The sequence below is a fragment of the Camelus bactrianus genome, chromosome 7, assembly GCF_048773025.1.
Source record: "Camelus bactrianus isolate YW-2024 breed Bactrian camel chromosome 7, ASM4877302v1, whole genome shotgun sequence".
In the NCBI taxonomy this organism is placed as follows: domain Eukaryota; kingdom Metazoa; phylum Chordata; class Mammalia; order Artiodactyla; family Camelidae; genus Camelus; species Camelus bactrianus.
Genome location: NC_133545.1, coordinates 49,460,098 through 49,475,920, shown reverse-complemented (window position 1 = coordinate 49,475,920; position 15,823 = coordinate 49,460,098). Strand labels below are relative to the sequence as shown.

Genomic DNA, 15,823 nt, shown 5'->3' with positions numbered 1-15,823 from the left:
TTGTCAAGCAATGTTGGGCTGATTTGACATGTTGTTTGATGTTTATTTCAAGAGCTTACATGTGTTTGTTTTCCTCTCTTCTTGCTTCTTCCCTGTGCTCTCCTCTACCCACTGTGGTGTGGTTTTTCTCTTCCCAGGTTGGAACAGGCCTTGGAGAAGGATACAATATAAATATTGCCTGGACAGGTGGCCTTGATCCCCCCATGGGAGATGTTGAGTACCTTGAAGCATTCAGGTTAGTACTTCTTTCTCTCAAAGTGGCAAATTAGAAAACAAAGGTCCACTGAAACAACACCATATGTAAAAGAGAAATGCAAACTTCTAGCTAAGGTACAGTGGCTAAAGGAGCCATTCTATCAAAGCTCTAGGAAGTATTTGCCTTGGGGGAACCTGAATATTGGTACAAAGTCACATAAGGAGTACGTGTATGAAAAAGAGGTGCGTCGAGACCTAGTATGCAGGTATGTTGGCCAGTGGCCAGGCATGCTCCCCTCCCCTGAAAAAAAAAGAAAAAGGAAAAATATTTTTGTTCAGTAGTTCTGGAAAATTCTTCCTATTATAACATATGATGTGATTTAGAATGGATATTAGCTTATTAAAAGCTCTAGGAAGTCCTTCACTACTTATTTAACTTTTTTGAACAAGCATTGCCCAGACTTCATTGAACTATAGAATTTCTTTTGCATGTAGCTCTCCATTAGTTCTGAGGAGCTAACTGACATTTGGAACATTGGCCTAGGCAGTCTCACTTCATGGCTGAGTAAATGACTTTTCTCTCTCATAATATGTGTATTTTCCCTCTCACATTAAAACACTAGCTGACTAATTGGCTGTTTTCAGTTTCTTTAAAACATGTAGCCAGTGATTGAAGTATATATTACTATGTAAATATTTCATTCTGCTACTTTTTTTTCCTAAAAAACTTTAAAAATTAATTTAAATAAGAAATACAACAAATTAAAGGTTTTCTTTTTAGATATAGTTGTTTTAAAATGCATTTGTTCTCTGGAATTAAATTTTTTTGCAGTCCTTGGAAAGGTCTTTGTTTTAAGGAAAAATACCAGATTATGTCAATATGTGCTTCACTTGCAAGATTTTAGATTTTAACCTCTTGGTAATGCATGATTTTTGGATGTTTTGTGTATTTGAAAGCAAAAGCAAACAAGTGCATGATAAATTTTAGAAGCATTCTTTTTTTAAAAAATTTACCATTTATAAATTCCCAAGGGCAAAATCCTGTTGATAATATATCCAAAACACATAGGGAAATTTTTTATTTGGTGAAATTTTGGTGGGTTTCTGTTGTCCTGTGTATCATACATACTTTAATTTCTCATTTGAGAGTCATTCTCATTTGAAAATAGGCCCAAGAAAAATTATAGAAAACTGCTATTTTCTAGAATATACAGTAGAATAAATATATTTGCTTTAATATTTGGGATACTAAGGAAAATTCTACTCATAGTTCAGATTTCTACTTTGAAAAAAATATGTTCATGTATATATACTATTTATAGAAAAAGTAACAGACAAGTTTATTTACTTTGACTTGGGTTGTCTATGACGATACTTTGTGTTAATTAGAAAAACTAAAAACTTATATTAAGAAACTATAGGGATTTCAATATTATGAAATCTTTTTGCTTATATTTGCAACTTAACAAGCATTATTAATATTTTAAAGCAACTCTAATGGAATAATAGATTTTTATATTATTTCACATATGAATTAGTCTTTTTACCAAGTGAACCCAGTAACATACAGGATACATTAAGTTCTCAACTTTACTGTTGCATATGATCATATCCATTAGCCTGCCATACAAAATTGTTAGTTTTTTATTATTATAATACTATTTGTGGTACTGTAGCTTTACATAGGAATGGATCACATTCACAACAGGGAAGGATAATTTATATTTTACACTTGTTTGTTCTCTCATGACAAAGTTACTGGTGGATGAGTTTTTTTTTTTTTAAAGACCCCTTTGAACACGACAGATTCATGAAACAATGTGAAAACAGATAATTCAGTGTACATTGTTGTCTTTTGATTGAAATGGTGAGTGAATCAAGTGCTCCTCAAAGTGTGTGAATATCCTCAAGTGTGGCACCTTCTCTTTGCTTGGATTGTAGATGATCTGTATTAGTAAACTCTTCTAAACTTCTCAGTCCAGTCACCATATCCAAGCTTAGAGGAGAAGCGGTGTTATTTAGTTAGGCTAAGTGTAAAACTGTGGCTTCTAATGTTCGTAGTTATTTAAGGACCAGATTTAAACCATAGTAATTCTTTTCATTTTGAACGATACCATGTCTGTTTGCCACTTAATGTGTGTGACTAGAAATACTTGTAAATTTGTTATGGAGGAATCAAGAAAGTAAGTCTTTCATTCAAAAAAAATTCATTGAACAGATAGTATATGCCAGGGACAGTGATGAGCACTTGGAATTTAGAGCTGACTTTCTCTTAGGGAGCGTAACAAAAGTGATACTGTTCTAGAGAATAGATGTCCTTAGATAGAGAGAAGATAACATGATGCAGGGTCTCAGGAAGGGCTTCACCACGTATTTTTTGACCTGTGCTTTCAAGGATAAGTGGGAGTTTTCAAGGGGTAAAAGAATTGAAGTAAGGGGATTCATACTAGGCAGAGAAAGTAGACTGCAAAGCATGGAGTCATGACATGATCTTGTTCTGTGGGCTCAAGTGCATGAGGGCGGGATTGTGTGGCCGGAATACAGATCATAACTTCCTTGTCTTTTGCAGGCAAAGGACTGCCCATCTTGATATATAGGTTCCTTTCTAATTCTGAGTTGTAGTGAGATGCACTCCCAAATAATTTCTGATTTAGTGTTATTTTATATGCGTATCTTTCTTAATATAATTCTTCTTTCTCAGTGTTGAAACTGAAGATTTTTCTGGCATCTGTGTGTGGGTGCAGAATACAGATGAAAAAGAATTCCTTTTCTTTTTTCTTAATCTTTAATTGTTTCTAGACTGGTAAGTGTCTTTGAAGGAAAGCCTGAGTCTCTGAAGCTCCGAGTAGAATATAAGATGGCTGCTTATTTTACCAGCCAAAATTTGTCACATATGTGGCTTATATCATGTGCTTCTTCTGTGGCAAAAAGAAAATTACAAGCAAACCGAACATTTTCGTGTTTGCTTTACATTTTAAAGATAGTTTTAAAAGTATAATAGAATGTCTAAATTAGTTCAGATAATTAGTTATTTCTTACATGCAGTTCTGAAATAATTAAAGAATATACTGCAGATTTTTCACAAAAGTTTTAAAAATATTCAATAATATCAAATGTTTATGTTCAACTAAATATATTTCTAAGGTTATCAGTTTATAAGATAATTATGAGTCTTACATGCCAGATTCTAGATTAAAAATCTTACAGACATTTTGGCTATTTCTTAAGTGGTTTGTAAAAGCTACAGAACTACTCATTGGAAGGGCCATGACATGGCTCTAAAATCTATGTTCTTTCTGTCCCACCACACTGCTATGCTTTTCTGTAGTTCATGACTTAAAAGACTAAGGAGTGATAAAGCACAGTGAACTTACACTGAAATGTAAGATCGTCTCCCCCCAACCAAAATCACAAATGCCTACTATACAGCATGACAAAGAAGAGCTATTCAATAGTATTGGCCAAATGAATCAATTAATAAATGAATAAGTCAGAGAAGAAAAAGGGAATGATCACTACAGGAGAAGCATTGGAAACCCCTGATATTAAGTGAATTTAGCAAAAATCTGAGGGAGCTGCATGAAACCTCTCTCTTGGTCCCTCAAGGAGTATGCTTTACAAAGAACTCTGAACACCCATTCTTTTGCTGATGACAGTGTCAGATGTCTTCTCTTCATTCAACAAAGAGTGGCTGATTGTTTGCTAAGCAGCTTCTGTACCTGTCACTTCAAAAGATTGTTCCAGTGGTTCTTTCTTACTCATGGTCTCTAGATGAGCCCTGGACACATTATTTTTACTAAAGATTAATTCTTTAAGAATTCTGCAAATGTTAAAGTGATTATTTGTATAAGACCATTTATTTATTTTTATTAAAGTATAGTTGATGTACAATATTATGTAAGTTACAGCTGTACAAAATAGTGATTCACAATTTTAAAGGTTATACTCCATTTATAGTTATAAAATATGGCTGTGTTCCCCATGTTGTACAAAACATTCTTACAGCTTATTTTATATCCAGTAGTTTGTAGTTCTAATTCCCTACCTCTATTTTACCCTTCCTCCCTTTCCTCTCCCTACAGGTAACCACTACTTCGTTGTCTATCTGTGAGTCTGCTTTTTTTGTTACATTCACTAGCTTGTTGTATTTTTTAGATATCATACAGTATTTGTCTTTATCTGACTTACTTTGCTTAACATAGTATCCTCCAAGTCCATCCACGTTGCTACAAATGGCAAAATTTCCTTCTTTTTATGGCTGAGTAATATTTCATTGTATGTATATATAGCATATCTTCTTTGTCCATTCATCAGTTGGTGAACATTTAGTTTGCTTCCATATCTTGGCAATTATAAATAATGCTGCTGTGAGCATTAAGGTGCATGTATTCTCTTTGAATTAGTGTGTTTTGTGAGGGTTTTTTTGGATATATACCCGGGGTTGGAATTGCTGGGTCATGTGGTAGTTCTTAGTTTCCTGAGAAACCTCCATACTGTTTTCCACAGTGAAGCAACAGTTTGCATTCCCATCAACAGTGTACGAGAATTCCCTTTTCTCCACATCTTGCCAACATTTGTTATTTGTGTTCTTTTTGATGATAGCCATTCTGACCGGTGTGAGGTGATATCTCATGGTGGTTTTCATTTGCGTTTCCCTAATGGTTAGTGATACTGAGCATCTTTTCATGTACCTGTTGACCATCTGAGTTTTCTCTTTGGAAAAAAATGTCTATTCAGGTCTTCTGCCCATTTTATTTATTTATTTTTTTTTATGTTGTGTTGTATGAATTGTTAATATATGTTGGATATTAACCCTTTATCAGTCACATCCCTTGCAAATATGTTCTCCTTTTCAGTAGGTTGTCATTTCATTTTGTCAGTGGTTTCCTTTGCTGTGGAAAAGGTTTTAAATTTAATTAGGTCCCATTTGTTTATTTTTGCTTTTATTTCCTGTGCTTTAAGAGGTTAGATCCAAAAAATATTGCTAGTATTTATATCAAGGAGTGCTCTGTCTTTGTTTTCCTCTAGGAGTTTTATAGTATCTGGTCTTACATTACATTTAAGGCTTTACTCCATTTGAGTTTATTTTTGTATATGGTGTTAGAGAATATTCTAATTTCATTTTTTTACTTGTAGCTGTTCAGTTTTCTCAGCACCATTTATTGAAGAGACTGTCTTTTCCTCCATTGTATTTTCTTGCCTCCTTTTTCATAGATTAATTGACCTTAAGTGTGTGGATTTATTACTAGGCTGTCTATTCTGTTCCACTGATCAATGAGTCTGGTTTTGGTACCATAATGTTTTGATTACTATAGCTTTGTAGTGTAGTCTGAAGTCAGGGCTCCTGATTCCTCCAGCTCTGTTGTTCTTTCTCAAGATGGTTTTGACTATTCAGGGTCTTTTGTATTTCCATAAAAATTTTAGAATTATTTGAGCTAATCCTGTGAAAAATGCCATTGGTATTTTTGATACGAATTGCACTGAATCTGTAGATCGCCTTGGATAGTATGGGCATTTTAACAGTATTAATAGTTTGTTTATGGTGGGCAAGAGATGATGTGTATCTCATGCTTCTGATTGAATCTAATGAGGAAAACATGTTTTGAAAGACTAGTAATTTCCAGTGTAGAAGATATTAGTACTCTTTGAAATTACACCTGTTTTATTGGATAAGTAAATGAATGAATGAGTGAGTGAATGACAATCTCTGTGTGGATTTTTTTATTTCAAAAAATAGGTACAAGCCCTTTACATTCAGAAGGTATTGATGAAATTATAAATTACTCATTTGGCATACACGGAGGACTAGCTAAGAGAGTGGCATGGAGTTCTTGATCTGGGTTCCTTAGGTATAAACAACTTGTGATTTTAAAAAAATCACAGCTCTCCAAGCCAGCATGTTATAGTCTGTAACTACCATAATTAATATTTGTTAATGGTAGGAATTTCCAAAAGACAAAGGCTCTCTAAATATTAGCGCTTTAGGCATGTTCATTTCTGGGGAAAAACTCCTTCCCAGAGTGATTCTTTCACTGAGGTTGTCAGTAGGCCAACTAAAAATGGGATTTGAGTGAGTTGTCTAATCCAGAAAAAAGATACTTAGTAGAAATTTTTGTTATTTTTATTGTAAACTACTTGTTCTTTTCTTTTCATTGACTTATAAAGTATCTCTATTTAATCAAAATGTTTTTGTGCTTGTAAATGTTACCTTTGCTAAAATACTTTGACTATATAACTAGTAGAATGTTTAAATATTAGTATATTTGTTTCTAGTCAAAGCAGTTGAATCAGTTGAGCACGTACAAACATTCCAAACAGCCTGTATCTCGTTCTATCATCTTTGGTTTACACCTGTCTGCTTTAATGATATAAGCAAATTTAAAATCCATTAATACAAAATTGTGACTGGAAACTTGACTAGACAACATATCTATTCTCAGTTCATCAAACTGTCAATTCTATTTTATATGCAGCATCTTTAAAATAGAGTTTCCTATGATTTCTCCTCTACTTGTAGCAAAAATAGAAAAATATGCATTTAACTTGAGAGCAGAGAATAGAATCTTTGTCGTATCTATAGAGCAAGTATTTCTCAGGCAACTAGTCAAAATGGTCAGCCTGCAGTTTTCTTAGAGTGGTTGGATTTACTATGGGATGATAGTAGATAACTTCAGGCAAAGCACATGAATAAGTCCAGTATTTTATTTTCTCTGTTGTTTTATTAAACATATCATTGTTATTACAATTAATTTTAGAGCACTGACTTATAAATATGCTTGTCGCCTGGAGAGAGTGAAATTTAGAGGTTGTTTAATTCTGAGAAATGAGATGGGACCATAGTACATATTTATGTTCTAATTGGTAAAGACAACTAAGTAAATATTTTTGTGGTTGTTATTCTTATTTTAATCATATTTAAATGTAATTTCATGTGAAGAGAACGGAAAGTAAAACCATTACAAAAATAATAACATAATTGATACTGATAACATAGTAATAACAGAACATTCTTTGAGGACTTAATATTTGCTAGGGCTCATTTCTTTTCATCTTTACAAGTTGTTGAGCTAAGTGCTCCAGGTTTCCAGATGAGTATATCAAGCCCTGTTGAGCTTCAGTAGGTCTCCTGATGTAGCATAGCTAGTTAATGGTGATCAGAGACTAGGTGGCAAAAAATGTGAGTGTAGAGAGAGTACTCCTTTGGCCATAAGCAATAAAGTAGAGTTCTTCTGTCAAGAGTTGGGATAACAAAACAATTATAATGAAGTGAGAAATTCTTTGCAAATTCATTTTAGTCAATCCAGCATTTAGCTTGGACATCTAAATTGGTAACGCTATTTTAAAATTGAAAATAACCCCTAGATTTTCACTACCCTTGTACTGTATAGTAATTCTAAGCCACTTCTCTTTGTGCCTTTCCATCGTCTGACACTGAGCCTATCAAATGAAAACCCTATAATTTTTCTTCCTTTTGATAGCCAGACTATTTATAATGGAAATGCATATATACTTTTTCCTTTTTAGTTAAAGGAAATATTTTCTTATTATTTACACATTTAGATTTTTTGAAATGGGTATGTGATTGAACTTGAGAAAACCCAAATTAAATTTTAATAGAAGATAGATTGATAAGTGAACTTCTAGATCCAATTTTGAAATAAATAATGATTTATCACCATCTAAAAAATCATACTCAATGCTGCAAAATGATTTGGGGCCTTATTTTGTCTATAAGAGCTGTGGTTGATGCTTCCCAGTCTTGAAATGGATTTTCAATTGTTAGTGACAACCAAATATATTATGCTCATGATAGTATGTATTTTCCCAAGGATGTTGAAGACATTTTGGGAAAGAGGGTGGAATTTCTTGAAACAATTTGCCAATATGAAATACTGTACATATCAAATTGGCCCTACTACCATCTTTCCCAGACCGTTTATCATAGCTCACAAATCAAGCCCACATTTTCTCCTTCTGAAAGACTTGGCTAATAAAGAAGATGTGGGCTTCAAATCTGAACTTGTCAATCAATCTTGGGAACAAAGCAAGAATGATTTTCATCTATTGATATTTTATTTCATTGAAGAGTGATACATATGAATTTACTGCTGGTGTGATCTACAATTTTATTCATTGTCCAGATTCTGTTCTTTATATTCAGCAAGTAGAGTTGTTTCAAGAAGTTTTATCAGAACAGGTCAGAAGAAAAAGATTCATAGGAATAAATTTTCGAAAGCTGTCAGCCCTATCTGCTCTTTAGTTTCAGCAGTAAGTATAGTTAAAGAACATTTTTTTTCTCTTTCATCTATGCAACATATTGTACCAATTTTCATCAAAAAATTACAATTTCTATAGGTGTGTGTCTCTAGATACCCTTAGAATTTTGCTCTTTGACCCTGGGAGTAAATTGATCTTACGCACACCTGTCTTCCTTGGGAAACTTGCAAACTTCATTTTTGAGCTGAGCATCAAAGAGATATGATATTATTAGACAGTGTAGAGCTCAGATAAAAAGTCCAGGAAGTATCTTGAAGTTCTTTAAGTTCTGAAAGGTAAATTATATTATCTGCTATGAAGAACTATTTAAAATAGTTCAAATGCTACGACATAGTTTTTATTATTATTTTAAAAGGTCAGATCAACTGTAAAAATTTTAAGACAACATTTTTCCCTTCTGACTGAGAACAGTTTTAAAGCCAGAAATTTCCAGGAATTTGTATAGAAGTTACACAGTTTTCCAAATAATAAGGACTAATTAAAAGAGTAGCTATGTTCTATTAATTTTCCCTAGCAGTACTCTCTAAAAAAGAAAGCAATTTGTGTTTCTAGAAATTTGTCTTTATTTTCCAAATGGAACAGTGGATTTTAAAACCCCTGCCTTGCACAGAATCCTCCAGCATATATGTAATACTCAGAGATATCGGGGAATGAAAGCTTTCCACCAAATATTATTATGAAGCTGTTTAGGCCAAAAATAGGAGATCTTTTGTGCTGTCAAGCAGCTCAGATCAATTCATCAACTTAAGTCATCTCATCTAATAATAATGGAATTAGTGTGCAGTTAATTATGATAAGACACAGCCATACTAGAAGATAAATATAATTAATATACTATGGAGTCACACTTTTTTTTTCACAGTTTTAGTGAATATTTTAAGCTTATGCTCTATTTACTGCTAAGATATGGCCGAATAAAAGTCACTTGTCCTCTGTTCATTGAACAGCTATTTACTAACCACATTTCAGTGCCTTTGGGTCTTAGGTAGGTTTTCTTGAAACAGAATAAGTCCCCTCTATTTCCATGATTTCACACTTAGAATTTACTGTAAATATATTTAGATGACAAGTAATGTGAAAAAAAGAGATAGAATTTTTGTTTTAATCTACCATAAATATAACTTTTCAGTCCCTTTTTTGGGAACTAGATAAATTTAATGTTTGCTAATAGGAATTTACTTATTAACTTTTGCAGCTAGAGGAATCCACTTTGAGAAACTTCTTTTCAACAGGAAGTCTGTTCAGATATTACTTCTGAGGTGCAAGGCTGGAGTTTATACCATTTCTGTCAGGCAGGACTTTCAGATAGTAGTCCAGGTCTTTGCGTGACATCAGATACCTGAACTATAGACCCAGTTTTCCATAATTCATCCCAATAACTTCATGTTATCTAGATGACACTTGTAAATCAACATTTGTTCCCATTTATGTAGACATTGAAACTCCTCTGGTACTCTTACAGAAGGGTGAGGACTTGTCATCGTGTCTCTTATAAATCTGCCCATCTGTCTTATGGGCATCACTGTCCTGGGTATTGGCTATAACCCTCTTCTATTCCAAAGAGCAGTTCTGCTGCTGTGAAGCCATAGGGAGGGCAGCAGGCTTATGGACTGCGTAACTTCTAGTGGGAAAGGCTCAGCAAGGTAACGTTCTTGCCATTGTAGTTCATATTTTACAATTTAAAAAGTGAGTGGGAGAAGGGAGAGATGGATGATTGCGTCACCTTTCAGTCTCAGTGGAATTTTAAATCCGCCTACATCTCAACTGGGGGATATATTTTGCATCTTAAAATAATTGCAGAAAAGGCCATAAAGAAAAATAGCATCTACGTATTATCTTATGTATTAAAGAAAGACACATGTTGTTGTAGTTGAAAACAAAATACTGATTCACCTAAGATGTGTCAGTTCATAACTTCTTGAAATTAAAGCAATATTGGAGTTACTGGAAATGGATTGAATTTTAGAAACAAATGAGCATTTTTACTAGAACAGTAGTCAAAGGCAAACAAATTAAGAGGCGTTTATTTACAATGCAGAGCAAGAATGGATCTGACACAGATTTATAATTTAGAAGTTTTGTAGCCCAAAGAAAGCTTGATGACTTGACTTTCTATGCTTTCAGTTTCAGAAAAAGCCTCCTAAATATTAAAATTGCCACATTGGGCTTCTGACTGCTTTCTGTACCCAAGTGCTCTCCTGTGTACAAGTTTCTGCTACTGTCAATTCCTTTTTATATTCCAGGGCTTCTAAACTGAAAATACCATTGCAGAAATTACTCAGTGGTGCCTTTTGAATAAACATCATTATTCCTAATGACTCAGTAGGTGAAAAAAGCAGGGATAAGAGTAATAAAACTGGGGTGTATCATATTTTATTGATTTAGTTATAAGTTATCTGATTAAATTCTGAATTATTCAGAGAACTGAAGTCTGTCAGAAGTGTAGTATATTCCATATAGTTATTTGAGAATATGCCAATTGATAAATTCAAATGCAGCGTCCAAATGAAGCACATTTAATTAATATCAAAGAAGGCTCACTCACCTGTTAGTTTACTAGTGTCAGTTTTTTAAAAAGTAAACAAATGAATATTTTGTCTATGTCTTTTAACATAGCAGTGATAAATATATATGTATAGATAGATACGATGTTTGACACGATTCTCTAAACATGCTTTGAAGAAATTAGAATGTAAAGAGATTATCCCATTGTCAGAGCTGAGCATGAAATCCTCTACCAAGTTTGAAGGGCTTATGAGGCCCAATTTAAAATTTTGTTGTTTTATAATAACTTTGGAAAAGTGTATTGTTTCTTGTAAAATACCCACATGCTCTCCTTTGGAATGGCTCCAGACTGTAACTGAACCATGAGGTTGCCCCCTGGTGCTTTATGTATTGTTTAATTGTCCGCCTTTGGTGGATGTTTTTATTAAAAGCCTATTATTTAGGATAAGACCAAAGTGTCATTTTAAGAACAGCAGAAGCAGAACTGTTCAGTCCCATAGTTCATTTTCATAGGTGTGTTAGTGAGCACTGGATGCAGCTAATGAGCCTGCCAACGTTTTTTCTTGTAATACTTCAAAAAGAGCAACAACAACAACAAACAAAACCCCAGATTTTTATTTTCCTCTAATAAAACATGACTGGACTGGCTAGAAGATGCGTGCGTTTGTAAGGCTGTGCCCAGGGCAGTAGGGAAGAGAGGTGTCTGTGCTGTGTGTGTTCACCCGCTGCTCTGTGTTTTGCTCCCGGAGGAGGTAGTCTGGGGTTGAGTACACTTTGATGCACGTGGCCACGTCAAGCCCGAGAAGCATGAGGGGCAGGGAAGTTCATGTATCAGGAGGGCCTTGGTGGGCTTACCAAAGAAATGTACACTGTAGTGTAGATCAGATCTATAAAGAAAGTTCTTAATGCCCTCTCCCTCCCCACAATCTCCTTGCCAAATAAGTATCATTCTGAAGTTCTCAGATCCCTTTGAATGTAAATAAGGTCAGGGAAAAGGCTTTAATTTAGTGATTTTAATTCTAAATGTTCTCCTTGAATATTTTCTTGTCTGAAGTGGCATCATGATTATCATTCACTGATTTCTTAGTATTTGGTTCTGGAAAGAATTCACAGTGTTCTCTAGCAGGTCTTTGCCACAAAGAGCAAGCAAGAATTCGATTAGCCTTCTTCCCTGGCTAGTCTTAGCGACTGTGACCCACCCTCAGGCAGAAAACTTGAAGGCAGTGTACCTTGATACAATTTCTAGGATTAAATGATCTCATTAAATTCCAATGCTAGATATCATGTTGACATTTGAGGAAATATGATTATTGACAAAATGTAAGCCTGTTATACTCTATATCACTTCAAAAGGAGAAAGGCCATTAGGCCATAATTACATCAGAAACAGTATACACATTTGGCTGGTTTATAAACTGTCACTTTCAGAAGTACCAAGACATATAAAAGTCTCCAAAGGTTCCATTATGACCCTATTTCCAACAGTATTCTCTGACAAACTAAATAAATTACTGCATGTATTGGACCTTTGAGGCTTGGGGCAAAGAATGGAAAAATTATTTACAAAAGCTTGAAAATATTTAATCACTAGAGGCAGGGGGGCAACGGTGTTTTAATTAGCAGGTCCTCGGGCCATTGGCTGACTGGAGGCTTTCTCAAACAACCACACAAATGCACTGAATAGCTGTTTGCCAGCCTTAGGGTCAGGCCTGAGATGAAACAGATAAGATAATTGGCTCTAATGAAATCCAGAAGGCCTTGGCTTTCTTGTTTGAGCTTGGATTTGAAAAGTGCGTGTGGAAGTGAAGCTTAATTCAAACCAGAACTGAGCTAGGCCCATTTCTCAGTGACTTTGATATTGTTTGAAGTTCTAAAAGTGTTCGCCACACCACTAGCCTGCTGGGCTGGGCCTCCCTGGTACCCTTAATTACTAAGCTTTATTGCTGACTTTACTACACAGGAAAGGGGCCATTATATGTTCCATCAACATCAGCTCTTCTCAGATTGGAGGAAAGGGCAGGGTTAAAGGCCACTGTAGGAAGGCAAAAACTTCACTTTGAGGTAGTCAGATCATTTACCAGTGTTGAATTTCACCCTTATGCACATACATTCCTTACAGCACAGAAGCCCAATTTCCATTTTTTAAACAAGTGATTACTTTTCAAAATATTTTTGTTTGTGCCTATATTTTGCAGAAAGAACATTTATTTTTAGGAGCTGAAATGACTGCACCTGATATACTGGGAAAGAAAAAAAGCAACCCCCCGCCCCAATTAATCATCACACCAGAAAGGTCTGCTTGGATTCTGTAATAGGGAGGATTATTATTAATGCCCCTTTGAAGTGGAAATAAGTGAGGAACCCTCCTGTGGTGTGAGAGTTGTCCTGACACCCTGAGGAGTAAAGACCCCTCAGGAGACTCTACAAAATTAAATCCCAGCTTCTAGAGTCTCTCACAAAGGGGTTATACAAAAGTGCTCTCAATCCAGTTCGAAGCCAAGAGGCAAAAATGAGGAAGTCTCCCTCTTAGGGGTTGACTGTAGTGTCACCAAGGCTTCTGTCTTCCCCAAGCTTGCTGTTGCTCTGTTGCTTTTGGTCCATTGGGTGAAGATGGATTATGCATCTTAACGAATTAATAGTTATTCAACCCTTAGCCCTCTCAGAAAAGGAGACCTTGTCATGTTGTGAAAGCCAAGGGACATGGAGTTCAGGCCTATTTCCTGCCCTCCTTATCACCTCTTGGGTAGGAAAGTCATGAGTGATACCATCTGACTTGCTTCTTTTTGAAATAAAAACCTAACTATTTTTGCATTATTCAAGTTAATTTGACATTAGTGTGTTCTAATCTCATGATGATCCTGCTAACCATTCATTCAGTACTCCTGAGTATTCTTATGCACAGGCTGGACTGGGGGACTAGCTCTCCACGAGGATGATGTGTCTGTGCTAAGTAACCCTACAGAGAACCCAGGGAAATCAATACTGAGAAGACAAAACTGAGCTTCTGCTTCCTAACCTCCTAAGAGAAATTAAGGGGGCCCTTGACAGATACTTTTTGCCAGTGATGAACATGATGTCAGCTCAGATCAAAAGAAAGAAGAGTCTTAGAATAATCACCTGATTCCAATATATTTTTTATTAGGCACTGTTACTGACTGAATGCTTTTATCCCACCCAAATTCATATGTTCATGCTCTAACCCCCAGTGTGATGGTATTTAGAGATAGGGCCTGTGGGAAGTAATTAGGGTTAAATGAGGTCATGAGGGCAGGGCCCTGGTCTGACAGGATTAGCGTCTTTATAAGAAGAGACACCAGAGATCTTTCTCTTGCTCCCTGTACCAAGAGACCAGGAAAGGCCTTCTGAGCACATGATGAGATAGTGCCCATCTACAAGCCAGAAAGAGAGCTCTCACCATAACTCAGCTTGATGGTGCTGACCACAGACTCCTAGGCTCCAGAATGGTGAGAAAATAAGTTTGTTGTTTAAGCCACTCAGTCTCTGGTATTTTGTTATGGCGGCCTAAGTAGAGGAAGACAGGCACCACAAAGATCTGAGAGAGCAGACAACCCAATAATGGCTATAAAGTTGAGATACCAATAAAAGTATTTTCCAAACTACATTATGCTAAACACTAGATACAGGGGATATTGATAAGTATGTCTCAACAATGAAAAATATCCTATGGTGAAAAATCTCCCCTTCATAATTTGCAAAAGCATATTAAAGACTTAGAATTCCAGTAGTATGGAAATGTTAGATTATTTAACCCATTATTTCTTCAAATTACTTGACCATGGAACTTCCCACTCCTCCAGTTTCTTTCCCCCAAAATAACTATAAATACCATGGAAACAAGCATTCATAGAACATAACTGGGGAAATCGTGATATATAGGGAGCAAACTTGGTTGGCACTTTAGACAGTTCATTATTAATTAAACATGATAATATAAATGTAAATAACATACATCTACCCTTAAGATACTAGCAATCTAATAAAAATAAATGCAATATATTCATAGTATATAATATAACATTTTATTGTCAGATAAACTGAGCACTTCAGTGACCTGTATTCTACAGACTGTCTTCTCCATTTCTCACTGGTAGCGTCTAGATGGTTCCTAGGTAACACATGGTCATGAAGACAAAGAAAGAAGGAGAAACAGAGAATCAGCAGAAGGAAAAGGGAAAAGAGGGTCAGTTTCCTTTGATATCACTATTAAATCATCCAGTGAATTTTCTTAGGGTAACGTTACTGCCATTCAAAATTACAGCAAATTGGTGATATTTTACAGTCACTGTGTATATTTTGTTTCAGTTTAAATATGTGCACATATCTCCCAAACTCATTTTAGATCAGGTATGACACATTAAAAACATGGATTTTTTTTTTAACTCTTATATTTAGCAACTAATTGCAGTGTGAACGTGTAATTGGTTTTATGGGTAAATTCATTTCTGGACTTAGAGACAAAGTATTAAAACCTTAATTGTTACTCATGATTACATTTTGCTGAGGGAAAAAGGGGGAAATTAGTTTGCTTGTCTTTATGTCAACAAGGGGAGAGTTTCAATTAAGTAAATACCCTTCATGATAAGAAAGCACACCCTGAAATAAGACAGTAAGAGTTAAATTATTACTTTTCCTGGCTAAAAAAGAAATTGCCTTTGGGAGTGGACCTTATGGTATCATGGCTCAGCAATGTCATTTTGTTTCTAAACATATTTCTAGATGTACATATGTCCTGAACTTTATTAAACCTTAGCTATGGTTATCACATATTTATTCAAATGATAATTATAGTTATCAGAGCAAAAAAAAAATAGCAGAGTCCTTAGTC

General features: G+C 35.0%; 1 protein-coding gene across 7 annotated transcripts in view; it reads left to right on the top strand.

The window, feature by feature from the left end:
- HDAC9 (histone deacetylase 9) overlaps nucleotides 1-15,823 on the top strand; it is an 819,260-nt gene that overhangs the window by 659,963 nt on the left and 143,474 nt on the right. For all 7 annotated transcript variants that reach the window (XM_074367374.1, XM_074367375.1, XM_074367376.1 and 4 more), the window contains one exon: nucleotides 138-235. In XM_074367374.1, the coding sequence (XP_074223475.1) occupies nucleotides 138-235 (98 nt within the window). The remainder of the gene's footprint in view (nucleotides 1-137; nucleotides 236-15,823) is intronic.